The 22,068-nt window shown below is 44.3% G+C and overlaps 1 protein-coding gene across 3 annotated transcripts in view; it reads right to left on the bottom strand.

The window, feature by feature from the left end:
* The window catches only part of PLA2G4A (phospholipase A2 group IVA), a 71,247-nt gene that overhangs the window by 31,406 nt on the left and 17,773 nt on the right, over positions 1-22,068 (bottom strand). For all 3 annotated transcript variants that reach the window (XM_058843295.1, XM_058843297.1, XM_058843296.1), the window contains exons 4-6: positions 17,047-17,128; positions 3,129-3,277; positions 554-667 (exon numbers count right to left, since the gene is read on the bottom strand). In XM_058843295.1, coding sequence (XP_058699278.1) covers positions 554-667; positions 3,129-3,277; positions 17,047-17,128 — 345 coding nt within the window. The remainder of the gene's footprint in view (positions 1-553; positions 668-3,128; positions 3,278-17,046; positions 17,129-22,068) is intronic.

Raw genomic sequence — 22,068 nt, 5'->3', positions numbered from 1 at the left:
AATATGTGCAGAATAATAAATCCACCCAGATTTAACAACAGTTTCCAGGAGCTACAGTGCAGGCAGACAAGCCCTGTTCAAGTGATTCCATCTGGTTTGCAGACGTGTTTAAAGGGAATAATCCAATTACTGCATCATTGCATGTTAACCAGGGCTGTGTTACAACAAGGCACTTACAGAAAGTGAAACATACAATAATAAAATAATTCCTTCAGCTTTCTGGAAGCCACAGGCAGCACCAGGAGGGGTAATGCACTGACCAGTAAACTCTGAGTAACCTCACACTAGCTCAGACCATGAAACTAAACTACACTGAAGTTGAAGAAACTGCTCTAGGCAGAGAAAGTTTCAAACTAGACTTTTAAAGAGGATTCTTCCAGCAGGGACACCAAGGCATTCAGTGGCACTGTTTTGCTTAACTCTCCTCTCAGCAGGGCTGAAAGAAGATAAATAATTAAGGCTTAAAAGTGTTTTTAGAATCTGTGTTTATCCATGGGCAACAGTAAACGCTCAGAAAACTTCTGACCCGGGCAGTCATGAATGTCCAACTTACATCATTGAAAGTTAACTGGACCTCCTTCTTCTCCCCCAGCTTCAGAGAAGAGATGGGAAATGTGGATGTGCCAAGAGTCTCATCCATAACATAGTTGGCATCCATGAGAGTAACCTGGAAGAGATATCTGGATATTCAATTCTACTGCAAGAAATCCCTTTTTAATTCCATCAAGCCTATGCCTCAAACAAAAAAAAAAAATTATATAGAAAAAGAATGGGCCTGACCCCACCCAACTAATGCCCAGTGCCAACTAACATTTCTTTAAACCAGGATAAGCACATGGGCAGTGGAGGTGGCACTTCAAGGAACTGAACTGCAGGAGTACACCAGGATTATTCATGACAGGATTTTCATTACAGCACCCTTCTGTCAGCAAATCTCAACATCTTTCTAATACTTTCAAATTCTACATATAAAACACAGTATCTTCAAATTTGCAGTCAGTAAAATTTCCCTATGGAGAAACTTGTATACCTCTAACTGTGATAGGCCAAAAAAACATCCAGCAACTTTTCAGAGAAGATGTAATACACATACCCCAGCCTCAGCCTTGACTCTACAGATGAAGATTGTTACAGCAATGATTTGGCAAAGTCTGCAGCATTCCAATTTATACAAAGCTGCTCTCTGTATCCAGCCAGACCTTCAAGTCTCTTCTCATACCCTCCATGTTAGAGCAGAGACCTCACCAAAATGTGATAATATCCAAAGATGGATGTGGATATGGCAGGGCACCATACCACGCTTTTGCTCTAATCCATGTGGATCTATGTTTAGCAGACTTTTTTCCCCAGTGGCAGATTTCCAAGTCCTCAAGTAAGATATTCAGAAAGAATTTCAAATTATCATTTACACGGTTTTTATTAAATGAGATATCCAAATTCATTTGACTTATGGGGTTTTTTTCGACTTTGTGGCATTATATCTTCTAAAATATCACATGTTTGTGGTTTGGACTGTATCTTTTGCAGAAAACAAAAGGAATCAAGATACATTCACTTGAATAATTAGCACTGAATAATTAACATCTGGGATCAGCCTCTTCTCAGCTATAAAGAATCTTCTTCATCCTGTGCCACAAGCAACACTTTGAAATTATGAATTCTCTTTATTTTAGGACAGAGCTCATTATTTTAATGGCATTTACACTGCTCTGTTTCCTTGCAGGACTTTATGCCCATTCCTGCAATCTCTGAGTGCCGTCTCTTAAACCCAAAAGTAAAACCTTCTTAGTGGGATTTTGAAGAGCTGCTTACACTTCAGAGGGAAAACTGCACTTGGGTTAAAGCTGCAGATTAAAACAACCCAAGGTCTCACAAGGATTGTGGAGTCTGAGCTTCAGAATTCACAGAGGGTTTGGGTGGGGAGGTTACTTTACACTGCACTCCATTGCAGAATGCAAAGGTTCTTGCCTACAATACCAGGTCCACAATTAACCATTATTAAATGTTATCATCTACTCTTTGCAGGCAATTTTCAAGGAATTTTATTGCACTATCTCAGACCCAGCAACAGCCTTTAGTTATTGTAAAGATACACTTCTACCTATAATCCATCTTGCTGTGTTTGTGACTGTAGTAGTTTTATCCTTTTGAACCAAATTTTGTCCTCAGCAAATTCAAACATTCCTAGGGATGCTGCCTAAGTGTGAGGGAGCTCAGAGAAGGGCCCAGGCTCTGCTCCAGGAAATCCAGGAATGGCACCAGAGGAAAAGGCTCAGGGAAGTGATACCCAGGAAATCATTTTCCTGAATTAGTCCTTAATATCTTTTGTCTCTAGTGCAGGATGCATGGGATAGTTCCTCATGATCCAACAAGCTAACCATGCATGTAATGCTCAAACTGGCAAAAGCCTTCCCCAGGAACAAAGGGACCTTGTAGGAAGCACAATTCCCTTTCAGACCCAAGGTCTGATGGTCACAAGCTCAGCCTCTGTCCCAGTCGGCCAATTTAGACTGAACTCTGTAATCTTTGGTCAGAAGACAGCAGATGGCAGAGCTATCCTCTATGAAGAACAGAGCTCAAAAAGAACCTGAGCTAACCTTAAATCCTTGCCATGCCCACTCAGAAAACAGTTAGACCTAACATTCAGCTCTTGTGCACAGTCTGGAGAAGTTTAACCCACTGAGACTGAACAGTGGCTTGGCCAACAAGGCTGCATATTAAATGGTCCCCAGAAGAGCCCTGGGTGGGCTCCAGGTGAGGAGGACACAGCAGAATCAGTCTTTTGCTTTGTCTCCATGGGCAGACACTTGACTTAAGCCCCACCTATTCCCTGTCTGTAAGAGTTGAATCAGGGTAGGAAGCAGGGAGTACTCCACAGCTGATGTGAGGGATAACAAGCTGCTATCCCTTAGGAGCTGTCCAAGAGATGACTCACAGGCATATCTTGTAATGACTCTTCAGGCTACCCCTTGAATAATTCAATTTATCCAGCACCTCTTGCTTAGGACCATGGCTAAAACCAGGTTTCATATTTTAAACAAAGGGGTGATCCTGAAACATCAGATGCCACACACGTGTAAGCCACTGTTATTCTACCCTTTATCTCCCAGCCCAGCCATGGGATTTACCTCCAGAATATTCTCCAGATTGGGGTCCAGAATGAACTCGAAGGTCTCGTTCCACACGGGGTTGATGTCGTTGTTGAAGTGCTTGGTTCTCTTCCTGCAGTCGGGGGCAGTGGGGATGAACAGCTCCACGTAGGGATCTGGAGTGTCAACTGTGGAGTAGAACACAGGTCAGGCAAGGGAAAACTTCAGCTAGGGCTGGAATAATTGATATAATTGTGTGAAACCAGATCCCCTCATGGTCAGGGACAGAAAGATACCCAACTCTATAAATGACACAAATGTAATGACAGGAATGACACAATTATTCCAATAATTTCTGCAAAAGAAACATTAGGCTTTTAGGAGGGAAGGGGGAAGCCTTGAGTAAACAGAATGGCACAGGGACTGAGTCAAGTTTATTGGTAATATGAAAACATCTGTCAGGCAGTGGTATTTTTAAAAGTTTTATCTTCCTCCTCTCTTTCTAGCCTTTAATGGCTTTGGCTCATGTCACAGTAGCAAGTATTCCACAAAACAATGAAAACAAGCAGTTTTCTGTGGGTTTTGGATCCTCTTTCACCCTTTGCTGGTTTGGGAGTGATTGAGGAAATCAGTCACAGCACTGCAGTGCTGCACACAGCATAAGGAGCACGCAGCTCTGAAACACTGCCATTATCACAGCTCTGGGGAGTCACCACAGGATCAGGACCTTATTTACACAGAAGAACCCTGACTGGAAACAGAGACATGGAAACTGCAGCTGATAGGAATTACCAGGGGGAGAAAAGGAAACATTGGGATATCCCATTGGATGTGTCTAAAAATAGCCATTCCTGAGAGCACAGAATGCAGCCCTAAAAATGCACTTTCTAACAAGTTAGAGCATGCAGGGGTTTTCTGTACAATGGCGGGGGGCAGAGGGGGTGTGTTTGTGTCAAACGGGGCCAGGGCTCAGATGCTTCCCAGGAGAGCAGGGAGGTTATTTCTGCGGTTGTGATGGATCATGAAAAGCCTCCTGCTCTGCTGTGGTAAAACACCCACATCTTCCAACACTGAAACATGGCATCACAGAATATCCTGAGCTGGAAGGGATCCACAGGGATCATCAGTCCAATTCCTGGCCCTGCACAGACACCCCAACAACCCCACCCTGTGCATCCCTGGCAGCGCTGTCCAAACACTCCTGGAGCTCTGGCAGCCTTGGGGCCGTGTCCATTCCCTGGGGAGCCTGGGCAGTGCCCACCACCCTCTGGGGGAAGAACCTTTCCCTGATCTCCAGCCTGACCCTGCCCTGGAACAGCTCCAGCCATTCCCCGGGTCCTGTCCCTGGCCAGAGTGAGCAGAGACCAGAGCTGTCCCTCAGGCAGAAGCCTCCAAGTTTGTCCTCTGCTTTAGTGAAACATTATAAAGCAAACCAATACCCACCACAAACAATTCCTTAAAGGCCTCTTTTGGAAAGAGATTAAATCCTATCATAGGGAAAAACAAGTCCAAACAGTCCCCCTTTTAAGTCTAAAGATACCTTTGTTCAATAAAGGCAAATTTTAGAAACTGGGAATTCAATAAGACTTTATCCATGAGATTCTTAAGGCCCAGAACCACTTCTCCCTCCTGCTGGGAGAAGAAGGAAAAGAGGAAAACAAAGAGGTTGGATCATTTCAAATCAAATCAAATGTCTTTTGGAGAAAAAACCCTGACCAACAACCAAACAAAAGGCTTTTGGAAACCAGTCACAAGGTTCTGAATGCATCCCCGGCAAATCCTATTCAGTGTTATCCTAATCCAGGTTCTCAAGTAGTTTTCCACTGTGCTCCATACCTGTGGGGTTCAGCTAATTGCTCCATTGAGGTGGTCTCAGTGCTCCTTGAGTAACAAAGAAGCAGGTATTTAGAGCTGGGGATCAGTGTGGAAAGCCTTTAAATAGCAAACTTTATTAGCTCCTGAGGAATTATGTCTGATCTTGTCTCTTTTCTTATGGGCAGAGGAACTGGGGGATCAAGCCCCAGGTCTTTCCTCACCAGCAGATGTTCCAACTTGCCTACTTTTCCATTAGTTCCTTTCAACTATTACACAAAGCTCTGCCACAAAAAATCAAGAGAAACAAGGCTCTTTGAAACTAAAAATCCATGGAGTGACAAGGTCTCATCTGCGAAGTTTTGATATCCAGCACAATTTGGCAATAAACACCCAGGCTTGCTCTGCCAAGAGACTGAAGTTGCCTACAAAAACCCGGATTTTAGACAAAATCCTGATAGCTGATCAGAATCCTGGGCAAAACATCAATGCCTCCCTCTCCATTCTAATCATGCTGTGATCAGTCCCAACTCTGTTACAAAAATCTGATTTTTCTTATCAATAAAAACAGCAAATGGTTTCCTATCCAAAGCATATAGAAACCCCAGACCTCTGACATGCAGTTCCTTTACTAAATTCCTATCAGGCAAACCCTGGTAAGTGTTGAAACAGAAACTAAAACCAAGGCATGGATTAACTAAACTTGGAAAAATCAGTCTTGGTAGTTCAGTATTGCCAAGTCACCTCACTCCATCTCTTTATTAGCTTTTTAACCCAGGGCAAAGATTTAATCACCTGCCCTTTCATGTTTCAAAGTTTATTTGGAGCTATTTTCAGCTAAGAAAATGAAAATCTATTATTAACTTCCTTTTTAGATGAAGAGAAAATATACAGGAAGACTTACTTGCTTGCTCTGATTAAGACATTGCTATAAGCGGTACTAAATACTTCTTTAAGATACATTAATCAAAACCTCACTCCTTGGATGGGGACCAAAAACTACCAGCAACCTGACAAATAACACAGAAGTATTCACTTAATGTATTTCAAAACACTGAAGTTATCAAATGTACATTAAACAGCCTGTGTGCACTCTCCGCATGGGTGTTTTTATTCCTGTCTGGCCTTCTGCTAATTGATTTGCCAGGTAATGTTAAAAAAACTAAGCTGAAAACGTAACTAAAAATAGCTCCATCACCACTGTCATCACAGAACCCCAGAATGTTCTGGGCAGGGAGTAACATTAAAGCCCATTCAATGCCACCCCCTGCCATGGGCAGGGACGCCCTCCACTATCCCAGCTTACCCCAAGCCGTGTCCAGCCTGGCCTTGGACACTGCCAGGGATCCAGGGGCAGCCACAGCTTCTCTGGGTACCCCATGCCAGGACCTCCCCACCCTCACAGGGAAGGATTCCTCCTCAATATCCCATCTAACCCTGCCCTCTGGCAGTGGGAAGCCATTCACTGTTGTCCTGTCCCTCCAGACCCTTGTCACATATTCCTCTCCTGCTCTCCTGGAGCCCCTTCAGGCACTGAAAAGCTGCCATCTATATTTTGATTTTAAAAGGAAGAATCATTATGGTGTATAGGTCAAAAGCTGATGTTCAATCACAACAAGACAATAATCTATGTCTGAGAATTATCTCTATCTGAATCTGATGACCCTAAAGGCCTTTTCCAGCCTTAAGGATTTTGTGTAGGGGCAGCACTGTTGGGGAACTGGTCTTTTGTTGCAGCATTTGCCTGAGATACCAAGCACAGCGTTCTCAGCAGCAGCCACCTGCGGGAATTTGCAATTGTTCTCAGGACATTTCTGAGGAAAGAGTTTCTCTGCAGCTCAGCCCTGCTCGGGGTGTTCCTTACGCAAGTGCTGCCACTCCATCACCATTTCTCAGAAACAAGGCAGGCTGAACCAACAATCAAGCACAAGTTTCTCAAACCTTACCTGCACACTAAAAAACAGAATTAAGGCTTTCAGCACTGATGCTAATGAGGGTCCTGCAATTAGCAGCTTGGAGGCAGATGAAGTCTCGGGTATTTAACAAAATGTTGGTGATAATTCAGATTTATGGCCCCCCACCCAAAGCTCCAGGGGCTGAAGACACACATCCAAAAATGAGAGCAGAGTCAGCATCCCCATCGCTGTTTTCAAACTGCTACTTTAGGAATGGCTGAGAGGTAGAAAGTAAGGATTCATTTACTTTTCCTCATTTGATTTATCTCCTGGTTAAGTCATGGCTATAGGATTCTCCCTTTAAATTACATTATGAATCACCAAGTGAAACACACAGTGGACAGTAATTAGGGTCAAACATTTTCACAGTGAAAAATGAGTAATGCTTTAAGCAATCTGGCTATTAGGGAAACCTGTAAAATTTTCTGCAATGACTGGAAACCATTTGATCTTATGTTATTAGTCTGGTGAGATGGCTGTCATCAGGCCTCCATATTAATATGATTAATATTTCAGATATATGATTTATATTTCAGTCATTCCAATTTCAATTACTTCAACAGTATAATTACCAAAAAGAAACTATAGAAAGCCTGTTCAAATATAATACTGAGATAGATACATATCTATCTCAAAATAAAAAGTGGTAATAACCCTTGAATTATCCACCATTAAGAGCAATCCCATTGATAAAAACTTATTCAATCCCAAATGACCGTCTTTGTGTATTTCCCACCATTTTTTTGGCTTGCTGCACCCCAGACAACTTGTTTAGCATGTACAGCTGAGCAGTCTGGCTGAGGTCAAGTTAATAAGGGGAATTGCTAAATGACCTCTCTTTCCTCAAAGAGGAAGGAAGCTAAATAACGACGGAATTTCTATTCAAACTGTAAATTTTATGGGTCCTCACAGTGGCACAGAAGTATGAGTTGGTGTCTCTGCCATGGTCAGGAGAAAGCAGTGAATTTTAAATTCATGGGGTTTCCCAGTTTCATGTGATTTTTCAGTTTTTAAAAAGGGAATTCTTAAAAACTGTACTTATCAATAACTGTCCCTCCAATCATGGAACAGATACTTGAGATGCTCCAGACAAATCTACAGTCTAGCAGTAATGCAGATGCCAGGAGACCTGCCAGAAGGCCACAGCAACCTAAAAACCCCAGAAGTACTTACTGCTGCTTGTGTTTGAGGCACCACAGGGAATGCCAGGGCTAGTGGCCTTGGGGATTTTGCAAAGGGGTGATGCAGTGCCAGATTTCGTGAGCGGAAGGTGACTCCAAGGGAAGTAAGGCAGCTCTGAAGAAGCAGCTATGCTTTGAGAAATCCTGGGATTAGGTAACACCTTCATTAAAAACTATTTGTGCCTTTTATGACAGTGCTTTTTTCATCTCTGGCGTTACTTCAGTGGAGGGAAGAACCAGCTCCCAGCACAGGCACTGCACTATTACCCAGTTCACTGATGTGGGACACCATTGCTTCAGTCTTGAAAGGGCAAAAAAACCCAAACAAGTCAGCGGCAAAAAAACCCAAACAAGTCAGCTTTTGGTCAAACCACATTTGTAAAAGTGCCATGAGCAAAGAAACACTGCCTTCTCTAGGTTATCTCTACACGCCCCTTTGCAGACACACGCTGAAAAGTGACTGAAGCGTTAAGCAAAATAACATTTTTCTAGTAGTGTGCCAGAGTCTAAGGGGTTTACATTTTTTTTAAATGAATTTAAATGCCTAGTTCTCACTGTTAAACTAGTGAGATATCTTACTCCACATGTTGGTTTTGCACAGTCTGGGGTTTGGTAGCAGGGGGGCCACAGAGGTGGTTTCTGTGGGAAGCTGCTGGAAGCTTCCACCATGTCTGTCAGAGTCAATCCCTGATGGCTCTGAAGATGGACATGCTGCTGGTCAAGGCTGGGCCAATGAGAGAGGCTGGTAATGCCTCTGTGATTATGTATTTAAGAAAACAATCAAAACAAAGTGGGGCACAGGTTTTTTCCTAGTCAGAGAAGAGGAGGAGGTGAGAACATGTGAAGGAAAACAACATGGAGACACCAAGGTCAGTGGAGAAGAAGAGGGAGGAGGTGCTCCAGGTGCTGGAGCTGATTCCTCTGCAGGCTGTGGTGAGGCCATGGTGAAGCAGCTGTGCCCCTGCAGCCCCTGGGGATCCACAGGGATGCAGAGAACCACCCACAGCCCATGGGGATCCACGGGGGATGCAGAGATCCACCCACAGCCCATGGGGATCCATGGGGGACGCAGAGATCCACCCACAGCCCATGGAGGTCCACAGGGATGCAGAGATCCATCCACAGCCCACGTGGATCCACCTGCAGCCCATAGGGTAGGTGCTCACATGTCACTAGAGGACACGAAATGATTCGCACAAATACCCCTCAGTGTCAGAACAGAAAAAGTCACCTTTATTCTCTGACTCCAGTATTTATAGATTCTCGACAATGATCAGGGATTGGATAATTAAGTTACCACCTTTCCAAGCACACTGGTCATGAGAAACATCCATCAAAAGATGTTTCTTAGAAGGAATGTGACAAACAACTTATGCTTATAGAACTTTCATGGGAAAGTAACTAAAACTATGAAAATATTATCAGAAGGCTTAATTTTCAGGGCAACACTCACACAGGAGTGGGTGGATGCCTGGAGGAGAATGTGATCCAGTGGGAGACCCGGTGGAGAGAGGACCCTGCTTCCAGGCTGGAGCAGCCTGCCCTTGGAGGGCTGCACCCTGTGGAAAGAGAGACTCGAGTTGCAGCAGTTTTGGGAGGGCTGTCTGCCCTGGGAGGGACTCACGTTGTGGCAGGTGTGCTATGGCTGCTGCTTTTGCTTTCCCCATGCTGGAGAAGTTCACAGAGAACTGTCTCCTGTGGGAGGAACCCCACGGTCTCTCAGGGGAAGGACTCCACTCCCTCAGCAGGGGAAGAAAATCTCAGTGATGAACTGACCAAAACCCACAGGCCCTGTCTCCCTGTGCTGTCGGTGGGAAGGAGGGAGGGGCTGGGGCATAAAAGGTGTTTTAAGGGCTTATTTTACTTCTCATTATCCTCCTCTGATTCTGCTAGTAATAAATTTCACTTTGTCCTTCTAAGCCGAGTCTCTTTTGGCCTTGGAGTGTTTTCTCCTGGTCCTTATCTCAGCTCATGAACCCTTCATTAAATTTTTCTTCGCCCACCTGTGGCAGGTGAGGGTGAGTGAGTGACTTTGGTGGGTGCCTGGCATTTGGCCAGCATCAAACCATGACACTCCACCACCAAAGACATGAGCAGGACAGAAGGAGGCCTGGCTCAGCTCTTACTGTGGGTCCATGGAAATGCCAGACCTGAACAGGCTAATTTGGTCTGCAGCAAGTACAGGTATGTCATCATTCCTTCTGAATTACTCCAAACCTGCAGTATGATTTTTAGTCCACGTTTATGCTATCTGATGGAGTACAGATTACCCCCAGTCTGGCATAAACTCTACTAATACAGATTTACACTGGCAGCGTTTTCTGAATTGGCAAAGCAAGTTTACACTGGGTCTGTGTTTGTTATCAGGAGGCTTTAGAGGTTTTGGGACTCTCCCAGCAGCCCCAGAGCTTGATTTCCCATATTGCTGAAGTGCAGCCTCAGGGCCTGCAAAGGGAGAGGAGTCTCTTCCCTTGACCTTTTAATTCAGACAATTGTCAGGAATGCTTCAAACACCCAGCACTGAGCACACATTCCCTGGATTTCAACTGCCCTGTAACACTCTTGGCTGCATGCTTTGATAAAGCCTGTCACTAAAAACCATCCTTCACAAACATGTTTGTTCCTGTGGTGGCAAATGTGAGGAAGGCTGATCATTTTCTCCCTCCCTTTCAGAACACATGCAGTCAGAAATACATAAATGAACATTCTTGAGTTGTAAGAGCTTTTCTTTGGTACAGATGGATCTGTGGGACAGTTGGAATCAAAACAGAAGGCAGTACTCAGATGATGAATCACAGAATGGGTGAGGTTGGAAAAGATCTCCCAAGACCATCAAGCTCAAATATCAGCCCAGCATTACCACCATGTTCACCACTAAACCTTGTCCCCAGGTGCCACATGCACATAGCTTTTGAACACCTCTAGGGTCGTGGCCTCCACCACGTGACCTCCCTGACAATGTCTGACCACCCTTTCCAGGAAGAAATTCCTCCTGATGTCCAACCTGAGCCTCCCCTCACACAGCCTGAGACCTTTCCCTCTCCTCCTCTCCCTGTTCCCTGGGAGCAGAGCCTGACTGTCCCCTCCTGTCAGGGAATTGTGCAGAGCCAGAAGGTCCCCCCTGAACCTCCTCTTCTCCAGGCTGAGCCCCTTTCTCAGCTCCCTCAGCCACTCCTGGGACATGAGACCCTTCCCCAGCTCCATTCCCTTCCTTGGCTCCAGCTTCTCAGTATCTCTCTTGTGAAGCACCCCAAACTGACCCCAGCTCAGAGTCTTTAGCACATGCTTTTAAAGTAACATTTTCAAAACTAATTAAAAGTCTCCTTCAGGCAGCAACCTGCAGAGCTCCTTACCCAAGGAGCTGTGGATGAGAAGACCTATGTGGATTAAAGGAAAAACAGTGAATTTTCTGGAAGAGAAATTCAGTGATAGCTGATTACCCCAAAGGCATATCCATCTCAAGGAGTCTCACTGAAGGCAGCGGAGGAGAGGTCAGGATCAAGTGGGAAGCATCACATTCCTACCCTGTTCATATTTTTACTTTAAATCTCACTGTCACTGATGTTCTTCCCAATTCTCCCTTGGATCAGGCATTAGCCCAATCCTAACACAACTTCAAAGCACTCCTGGGACAGGGAATGAGAGGGAAAAGAATCAAAACCAAGAAAAAGTCAAATTGTCACAGGGGACAAATAGCATAAATAGAGGGAGCCTCCTCCTAAATGGAGGGAGGGAAAGGCTCAAGCTGGAGGAACAGTGCTGTCCACAGGCCCTGGAGGGGAGACCCACCAGAAAGCTCTGCCTGGAGACAGGATAGCACATGGAACAGGAGCAGCTCCCAGCCACCACGAAGCTCTAGGGCTGGTCACAGTCTGGCAGGGCCTGGAGCAGGGACAGGGGGTTCTCCAGCCACACAAGATGGATCTCAGGCCTGAGCCAGCAGTGCTCCATGTCACCATCATGGCATAACGGAGTAATGGGTGAGCTTCCTCTAGGATTGGAACAAGTTTTCATGAACCTTTCACAGAAAAAGTAACTGAAGGTCCCCCCTTCAGTAACTCCATAGCAAGCACTTGCAGACAGAATTTCTCATCAAAATTATATTTTTGCAGCTGGGAAGAGCAGTATTATCTGGATCAGTTTCACTGTGGGACACATGAGCATATTTCCAACATGACTTCCACTTCCCAGTACTGGATATCCCTACAAAAGGAAAAGGATACTGGGTGTGCCAAGGAAACTGAAATCTAGCAATTGCTTGCCTCAGTGTTAGACTGAGATCTACAGCAGACATCTTGAGCAGTTGTTAGCAACACAGGTCATTTAAGATTTTTTCTTTTATCCATCTTTTATGGATCCATATTTCACCCACACGAAGACTTGCACATGCAGCTTGTAGGATGTGGAGGACTGGTCATTCTGACCTACTTTTCCTAAGATGTTAGGCTGGAAAAGGGGAGCTGCTTAGTTTGTTTTTCCCTTGCAAAAATCAGGACCTGCTCCAGGGCCGTGCACAAAGAGCCTTATCTGATGGCACTCCAACAGGTAAGTGTGCTGTAGCTAATTCAGGGTGCAGGACTGGCCAGCTGTACCCCAGAGAACAGCTGGGTGAGTCCTGAATGAGCTGCTGTAGCACAAACCATAATACAAGCAGACAAATCACCAGTTCCTTCCTGTCAGCTAGGCCAGGTTTAAAACCCTGCTCACACCTGCCTGGACTGCTGTGACTTGGGTTTAACCAAGCCAGCTTGAACCCCAGGAGCTCTGGCTCATGGGGAACAGCCCCAGGGCACGGGGGTGTGAGGAGCAAACAGAGCATGTTGGACATCCCTTCCTCATTCCCAGATCCCAGAGCCAAGGCCAGACAGGTAAAGGTGTGTTCCCATCCCAGTTCTCTTTGGAGATGCAGGAAGAAATGAGGAAGGGCATCTCTTGAACTTGAGAGGATGTCCACAGCTGGCTGCAGTGACATGGACTGACCATGCCAAGAAGCACTCAGGAGCTGCCTCCCAGCTCTATTTAGACAAGTTTTGCAACCAGAGTTGAGCTCTGGTGACTGCACTGCTCCCAGCACTTGTTTATCTGAGCAGTTTAAGAGCAGTAGAAATGCATCCTTGATTCAAACAGGGTGGACAGCAACTGGGAGAGAAGCTGAGTACCAGTGCTGTGAGCTATCAAACTTTAAACATCCTTAAGAAGGGAATTTTTTCCTCAAATTACCCGGAATGACACTGTTCATTACCACAGCATCAAAAGAAGATGAAGCAAGGAAAAGCTGCAAATCCCAAACAGGATTAAGCAAGATGAGTGATTGTTAAGAGCAGAGTCACACAACTGGTTTTCTCTGTAGATGCCACCATTTGTTGTGAAAGCCAGTACACTTAAATACACGTTTAAAGATAGAAGACAAATTTTACAATGCTTCCTCTGACCCAGTTTTCCACCAAGATCCCTAAAAGTCCAGAAGGGGAGAGATGCTATGGAAAGGAGACCCAGTTTGCAAGCACTTCTCTTCCACAATACTGTAGTTTGGGCTTCTGGTCTTTTTTCCTAGCAGTTCTTGTACTATCATGGAAGTAAGGAAAGGCTTTTACAAGGTCTGCAATCAGCAGCAAGCTAAACAATTAAGATAATGAAATCCTCGCCAAAGCCATGCAAGTTTTCTGATTTTTCACCTTGTAATAGCTTTATGTAGCAGGTTTTGAGCAGCAGGGGCATGGAATCCTAGAATGGTTTGGGTTTAAAGGGACTGTAAAGCTCTCCCTGCCATGGACAGGGATGCCTTCCCTTATCCCAGGCTGCTTCAAGCCCTGTCCAGCCTAGCCTCAGACACTTCCAGGGATCCAGGGGCAGCCACAGCATCTCTGGGCAACCTGTGACAGGGCTCCCCCCCCAACACAGGGAACAATCTCTTCCTAATACATTTTTTCGTCTTCTTTTTCATTGAACTGTGGTTCTGCCAATTCAGCAGGGTGCATTGGCTGACTCCAATACCATTGATAACTGGTAGAGGGATGCAGCAGGAAAGAAGGAAAGGTGTGAAGTAGGAGGTAGGTTTAGCTTTATTTCTGGCTATCCTACTGTGATACAATTAACTGGCAAATTGCAGTCATTTCCTCAAACTGAGCCCGTTTTCCTATGTGGGTAAGAGGTGAGAGCTGTCCCTGTCCTCATGCTAACCCTTTCGTCATGTTCTCTCCCTGTCCTGTTGACAGAGGGAGTGACAGAGCAGCCAGCCAAGGTCACCCAGCACCCATCTGCTGCACTTACTCAGCTCACAAACCTTCCAGCCTGGAAAGAAGCTGAGCACACCTACCAGAGCAGCAGCCTCTAAACCAGGATTTAAACCTTTGTAAAGCTACAGCTGCATCACCTGGATGTTGACAGTACAGTATCCAGGACATGGGAGTCACCCAGACAGGGACACTAAAACTGAAACAAGTGACACCAGTAAAGAAAGGACTTCTATAGAGGCAACAGTAAATGGGCAGACATCTGAAATAAGAAGGGACTTGAATGAACTGCTGGGAAAGAAAAGGTCTGCCCTCAAACTTCTTTTGCCCCCCTCCCCACCATCTGAGGTGGTGAGTTCTTACAGGAAATCTCATTTATCATCCCCACACACGGATTCACAGAATGACAAAATGGCCTGAGGATGACACAAACATTTACACTGCCATTCAGAGTTACTGCCTCCGTGCCACCCCCTTTGTGGGGCACCAGACCTGCCAGCTAAAACTCCTTCAGGACAGGTAGAGTTCAGAGCCCCCAGATAAAAAATATCAGACAAAGCACTTCAGCATATTTCATAAACTTAGATTTGCTCCAATCTCTCAGAGCTGTTCCAGAAAGTCTTGGAAAGGCTGATAGGGAAAAAAGAACATCAAAACAAACAAAATCCCTCATGTTCCCCCAGGCCTCTACAACTCCACAATATAAAATTAACTCTCTGGCTCCCAGAGCACTTCTGGTTCATAACCTGGAATAATAACAACAGAAAAAATTAAGGGCAATCCCCCAGAAGAGTCAACAGCTTGGGAGTGTCCATGAGGCAAGTGAAATTCAGGCACCCACCCCAAACAGGGCTCACACATGGTCTGTCACAGCCATCTTCCTGTCCTTGAAACAGAAGACCTGATGGAAAAATTCAGCAATTCCCTCAACAAGTTCAATTTTTGGCAAATCAAATAAAACAAATATATATATATAAATATATATATATATATAGGTTGGCACAATCAACTGTAAGGTCCTTCCACACTCACAGCTTCAAGCACCTCCCCACAGTAATTAACACAATCATTCATTTGATCAAGTAGCTGCCAGGCTCCCATGACAGGGAATAAAAACACTTTTAATTTTTCCAAAATAAAAAAAACCAAAACAATCAACAATCTGTTTTTCTCGCTCTGGAAGATTTGCCAGGACCCCAAGGACCAGCCCTGAGTCCTTGGAAGCTCACCCAGAGATGCCTCAGACTGGGGGTGACTCAGATTACTAAACTCCGGCAGCCTCCTCAGACAAGAAGCCATGCAGGTTTCAGTGGTCCTACAGCATTACTCTGGCAGGCTTTATCAAAATAAAATGTTCTTCCTGAGCAGCTTCTTGATTTTGATGATATGCTAAGATAAGAGGATTTTTTTTTTCTAGGAAAAAAATACAATTATATTGATAGGTAATATTTGAAGTTTATACTATAGGGCCATATTTGCTCTGGTGCACAAAGCTGCCATGATCTTCTGGCTTTCATCGCCCTTTCCATACTCCCTTTAATATCATATCACTTCAACCTCCCTTTTTTCCCATGTTGCCCACACTCTCTCATGACAGACACCGGTATCCAAGAACCTGTGTAGAACCCATGTATTTCCATTTAACTCATCTTCGTACACATACAGACTCATGGGTTCCTTGTTCCACTCTTACAGCACTTTTCCTGAGGTCGTCTTATCTAAAGACCACCATGTATATGAAATTACATCTATCTGTATACACACACACACACCACTGCATCTTCTTGGTGTGATCCTTACCCCACAGGGGATGATAGACTCCCAATTCCCTCTTTTCCCCTTTGCCAGGGCTCCCCTCTCTTTCCTTGTACTAGTGGCTGTTGAATATCCCCCTCTCAAGTAACCCTCCTGCAATTTTAGCATCAACAGTAGACTTCAATTACAAAAACCCCCTGAAGCAAAACTGTGGGTCAGAGCAACTGCTATAGTTTGACACAAAAGTAGTTTCCAGGAGTTGGGAAACACTTGTATGTCCAGTCAGCTTGATGGGAGAGCAGGAGGCAAGGTTCACACTCATCCTCCCTGTCTCAGCCTGCAAGCCTCGGGGAGAACTGGGAAAAGGGAAAGATGGCCTGGCTGCAAAGCTGATAGACCCAAGGAAGCAGAAATATTCTTTCTGCAAATTCAGGCAATAGTCTCTCCCTCTTCCCTCCTTAAGAGAAGATCAGTTGTTCTTCCTAGTGGTTTCCTGTTCAGCTGCAAAGTCCAGAGGCCCAGCAGCCTCCCAGAAAGAGGAAGAAGTGCTGGTGTCATCCATCTCCCCCCCACAAGATCTGCTGACCCATTTGAGTGTTTTTTTTTACTTAATGGCCTTACATTTTTTTTTGCTTTCTGCACTGACTCAGCAGAGCTCTGGGCTCTTTCTTTTCCCCACCAAACCACAGCCTTGTGAGGTGGCAGCAATTTCCAGTTTCACTGCACTCAGACAGCACTTCTGACCGAGCCAAAAAGCTAATTGTAGGTGTTGCTGGCTTGTAGGCAAATCGTTTACAACTCACTTAGCCCTTCTGGATCAATGGAAAGAAGGAGCGGCAGATCTGCTCTCTGAGTGAGAGTGAGCAGTGACACTGGGACGCTGCCCTGGCTTTAAACAAGACAGACAGAAACCCATCACCAGCCCACTAACAACCATTTAATGCCAAATGATTCACCATCTCCCCCTGCCCACAGCAACAGGCTCATAGAAGAAAGGCAAAATAGTAAGAGAGATACTCACGCATGTCACCAATGGCTCCTTTGGTGACATTTGTGGCTTTCCTTACTGTCACAGTGAATATGTGTGAGTATTGGTGTTCCACCTAAAAGTCAGAGAGTGAGAGATGATTAAGCTCCAGAACCAAAAAAACCCTATCTATCAAAATAAGGTTTCATTTTGTCCAAAAACAGAGAGAGGGAAGTCACCCAGTCAAAACGTAAGGGAAACTCATACTGGATAGAGCATCCTAAAGCTGAACTGCACCCTGGAGCTTTACCAAGAGGTACCTGCACTGGGGCTGCTGGATTTTCCTGCAGCCACACCTACTAATCTCAACCAACAACACTCCCCCTCACCACAGAACCTGCTCTGAGGCATTTAGTCAGGCAGGAACCATTGACTTTTATTTTTCCCTTGCTGAGTACAGCAAGGGAAAAATAAAAACACGGTATTTTACAGCTTGTCTTGGTAATTGCCTTCCCCTGCTAAAAAGAATGGCAGGAATTACTTCAAAGTCTGTATTCTGGAGCAGATAAATGCACACTGCAAAAGCAAGGGGAAGAATTAATGCGGTACCTTCTAGTACCCATCAATATTCAGTGTGAAAGCAGCCTCAATACAATGTAAGGAAGGTGCAAAGCAAGCTGTTGAAACAGTTACCAGCACATTTCATGCACTTCTGGAGGTTCTCGTTTCCTGCAAAGCCCAAACACACAGCTGGAGCTGCCTGCCTAGGAGCAGGTGTGTCCTCAACAAACCAGGGAAATAGGAAAAGATGTGAAATTAAGAAACAAAAAGTAAAAGCCTTAATAAAAAGAGGTCACCAACTCAGCGGTATTGTTGCTTTATCTACATTGCCCAGAGTTTGACCAACCTGCTGGATACCACTGAGAATCACCAGTGCAGACTGCAGGGCAGCCAATACTTGGCTTTACAGGGACACAGAGATTGGGAGGAAATGTGAGGTATTCGATCAAGGATCAGGTCTCACACAATTGTATACTTTCCTAACCATCCACCAACCTTGCATTAAAATAAACACAGCCTATCAGTCACTGGGACCAAAACAACCAGGGAGAAGGGCACAATCAGGAAATTCACTGAAATTCATTTAAAATCATAGACCATACCCTTGCTATGGGGCATGCTTATTCAGGCTCTGACTGGTGCTTTCCTGCTATTTTTTCATCTGGATGCTTCCTTTTTGCTTTTTTTTTTTTTTTCCCCAGAACTGGTTGTTTCAGCCAAGCCTCCTTATTTTGTGTCTACAGCTCACACCCAGAGACCTGAGCCAAACTGGATCCCTCTCATATGAAAAAAGAAAAAATTTAATGTCTTGTAGGTTACATACCATTTTCACAAAAAAAAAAAAAAAAAAAAAAAAAAAAAAAAAAAAGCCAAAACTAATCTTCTAAAGACAGCAAAAGTGACTTGTGAGTGCTTAAGTGGCATTTGAGTCAGGACTCATTAAAAAGCACCTCCAGTGATACCAACACAACTCCTGCAGAAGCCTGAGGCAAGGCCACAGGCACAGCCACATCCCCATGGCAAAAGATCCAGGAGAAAATGTCCACAGTGATACAGGGGGTGACTTCACTGCAGTCACTGCCTGACCCAGACACCGAGTTTATCAGCTTTATCTGACTGTAATCACCCCCACGCTCTGCCAGCTGCTGGAGGCTCCGGTCAGGACTGTCTGTCTGTCTCTGGAATTTTCCCCTGGCAGCCATAGGAGTTATCTGGATCCAAGACCAAATAAGCAGGCAGGTGGAAACTGTGGCAATGTCGTTTACTGAAACCATCATGGCACAGCAAGTGGTTCAGCAACCACAGGAAAATGGGAATTCAGACTCTTCTGGATACTCCCAGTGGGATGTTGGTCACCTCGAAAGCATCAGACCCAGCAGAGAGGGTTCAGCTGTGGGAACCCAGAGTTCCTAAGGAGCAACACCGATTCAACGGCCTTCCATGGGCTGGCATGAGACATCCCAATGACTGACATCTATCACCTTCTGCACTGCAGCTTCCAAGAAGGATGAAGAGGAAGGAGGATGTGACTTCTCCCTGAACAAATTTCTGCCCCCGCCACAGGGCAAAAGAAGTCAGGAGTCTTCCTCCACAGCAGGGTAAATGGGGATTTTCATGGGTATCTGTGAAGGGTTGGGAACACAACTATGTGAAGTCATCCCAGCTCTGTCATTTACCCTGGCCCAAGAACTTTTACAAGCTATGACTCTCCAGAGACTACCAGCGCTCACTGCCCCCTATTTTCAGTTTGCTGTCTGAAAATGCTCAAAGCTGCTTTATTATCTCCCTATTATATTATCTCCCAACTATGTCAGATTGATGAAGTTGGTTTCACAACTGGCCTCAGTTTCTTCATACAGACTGAAGCATTTCCTTTGTCATATCCAACCTTGTAATTAAAAGAAACAGCCCAAAGTACAAACACACCACCCTCTTCCTTTTTCTCAGCTGTCAAGAAAGAGCTTGTCCTCCCTGGAGACCACAAATCAGAGATCATGAGCATTTAACAGTGAAGAGGAGTTATAATTAAGCAACAAGGATGGGACATGGGCGTGCTGGGTTTAGTTCTCACCTGATAGGTGAAATTCAAGTGCAATTCTTATGTCCCACAGCTCTGGCTGGAAAAGGGGGATACTACACCATACTTTCTGACAACAAGCACTCTGTGAAGCAATTTGCTTGCATCTCCCATATGCCGAAACTCGTATGCCTAAATTCATATAGCTAACATCAAAGCAAGGCCAAGTCACCACTTACCTTGCTCTCCTCCCAGCAGTACAGAGATCACCACTATTTCTATTACAAGCTGATAACTGTTCTTCTAATGCCATCGCAAAAAATTGCTTTTTATTGACTTAAGCAAGAACCCCCATCATTCCAGCTGTTGTACTGCCAGGAAAATTAAGTCTGGTTTAGGACTGGGATTCTCTGAAAGGCATGTGAGAACACAGAGGCCTGGCAAAACAGAAAAGCAGTATCTTCTTTCCCTGTGCCTCACCCAGAACAACACACTGAGGATTACAGTTATACACAGTTATTAATATTTGGCCATAGTTATACACTTGGAGGAAATTTGTCACTACTGAAATAAACAATCTCCTTCTCAGTAGAAGAAAAATAAATACACAGATACACACAGGAAGCTTGAAAGTCTAGATCTCTTCTTACACCAAAATAAATGTTTTTCATGCAAATTAAGTGCAAGCGGAAATTAAGGCAATTTTCCACTTAGAGTCCAGTTTCTGAGGAGATCAAAAGGCCTAAATGTCCATATTTCAGAAGAATTTATTTTATTAGTTTTTCAGAAGGAGTTCTGAAGAAGTCCCCTGAAAACACCATGAGAAATGTATTGACTCTGATTGTCTTTACAAATCCAGCCCTTACTAGTTTAGATGACTAAGCTGCCTTTTTTCAAGTGACTTATGTTCACCTTAAGTCTTGATAAAAATCTGTACAAATTCCTCAAGTACTTCTGAAAAACACATGATGGTAAATAAATCACTTCAACGTTGCAACACTGAGAGGAGCAACATCTACATTCCTTTAAAAATCTAGGACAGGTTACAAATTTCAAAAACTCAGAATTAACTCCAGTGCAAGTTGTCCCTTCCCATGGCAGTGAGGTGGGATGGGCTTTAAGGTCCCATCCAACTCAATCCATTATGGGATTCTATGGATTTAAGAAACTAAAATACACCATCCAAAGTGATCTTGCTTTACATGTCTTTCATCTCATTTCCTCTTTCTCCATAAATTGATAGAGAAAAGAAGAACCAAAAAGTTTTCACTGTGCCCTGTCAGAATATGGGTTTTCTGAGTTACGGAAACTTGGATGGATAGTGTTCACTGTTCAATCCACAAGGTTTTCCATGACTGGAATTGCCATGGTTCAGCCTCTCCTGTTTTCACACCTCATCTTAGCTCTCCCTGTCTCCTTTGTTCCTCTCGCCTTTGAATGCTTTCCTTTCCCTTAGTAAAATTTCCCTAATTATCTGCTTTGCTCTCTTTTAGATGTCCAAACATTTGTGAGCACACAAATACCAGCCCCTTCCCACCAGGGGCTGGGACCCAGCAATCTCCCGTAACATTACAGGCAGGGTTTTGCCTGCTGCCCTTCCAGACGTGCCCAGAAAGGCAGGGATTTGCATGTGTTCAATATCACATTTGTCATATTCCAGAAAGCTGAATCACGGAGTGGGGCTCCACCAGGACGTTGGCATTCTGTGTGCCAAGCAGTCAGGAAGCTCTGGCACAGGCAGACTGCACAAGTATTAAATGGGTTTACTTCCTTCATGTTAAGGACACTTGAGCTAACAATGGGGCTGGACAAATGAAAATATTTGCCTGTTTACTTAAGTAATCGATATAATGGAGTCCATGCTCGTCTTTCACAGGGTATTACAATTAAGACAAACTTTTGTGCCCACATACAAATTTTATCTTGAAGTGCTTTTTATCACTGTTATAATATTTATCCCCCATATCAAAATAAATGAAGATGTATCACACACTTCAATTATTTGCATTGTTGTAATAGTAAGTTCTGTCTGTATCTGCAGCAGGTTTCTGAACATCTTAATTTATACCTCAGAGTCTTTCATAAAATGAGAAAAAAAAATATCAGAAAATACACAACAATCACCACAAGGACTTCTGGAAAATGCAGAATCTTTTTGAGTAATTTAATACCAAATATAATTTAAATCCAAGATTTTTGCATTGATGTAAGCTTGCTGCCCATGACTGTTCCAAATTTCAGTAAAACTTTTCACAGGATTTCAGTTTTCAAATTAAAAACCTTCAAAGATTTCCATTCACTTTCTAAGCAATTAAAGGATCAGCTCTTTCACAAACAGTGTTGATTCTGGAATTAGCAACATTCCCACAGCAACAGTTCAGCATTCCTAGGGAGTTGTAACTACATTTACTAAAAACACTTTTTATTTGTTATATTATATATGTAGGTCAGCTCCATTTTGTTGATTATTGGCATCAAAAAGTCCTTTTATGTAAGTG

Source organism: Poecile atricapillus, chromosome 7, assembly GCF_030490865.1.
Source record: "Poecile atricapillus isolate bPoeAtr1 chromosome 7, bPoeAtr1.hap1, whole genome shotgun sequence".
Taxonomy (NCBI): domain Eukaryota; kingdom Metazoa; phylum Chordata; class Aves; order Passeriformes; family Paridae; genus Poecile; species Poecile atricapillus.
The sequence above is the reverse complement of the archived record's forward strand: the minus strand, read 5'-3'. Positions and strand labels throughout refer to the sequence as shown.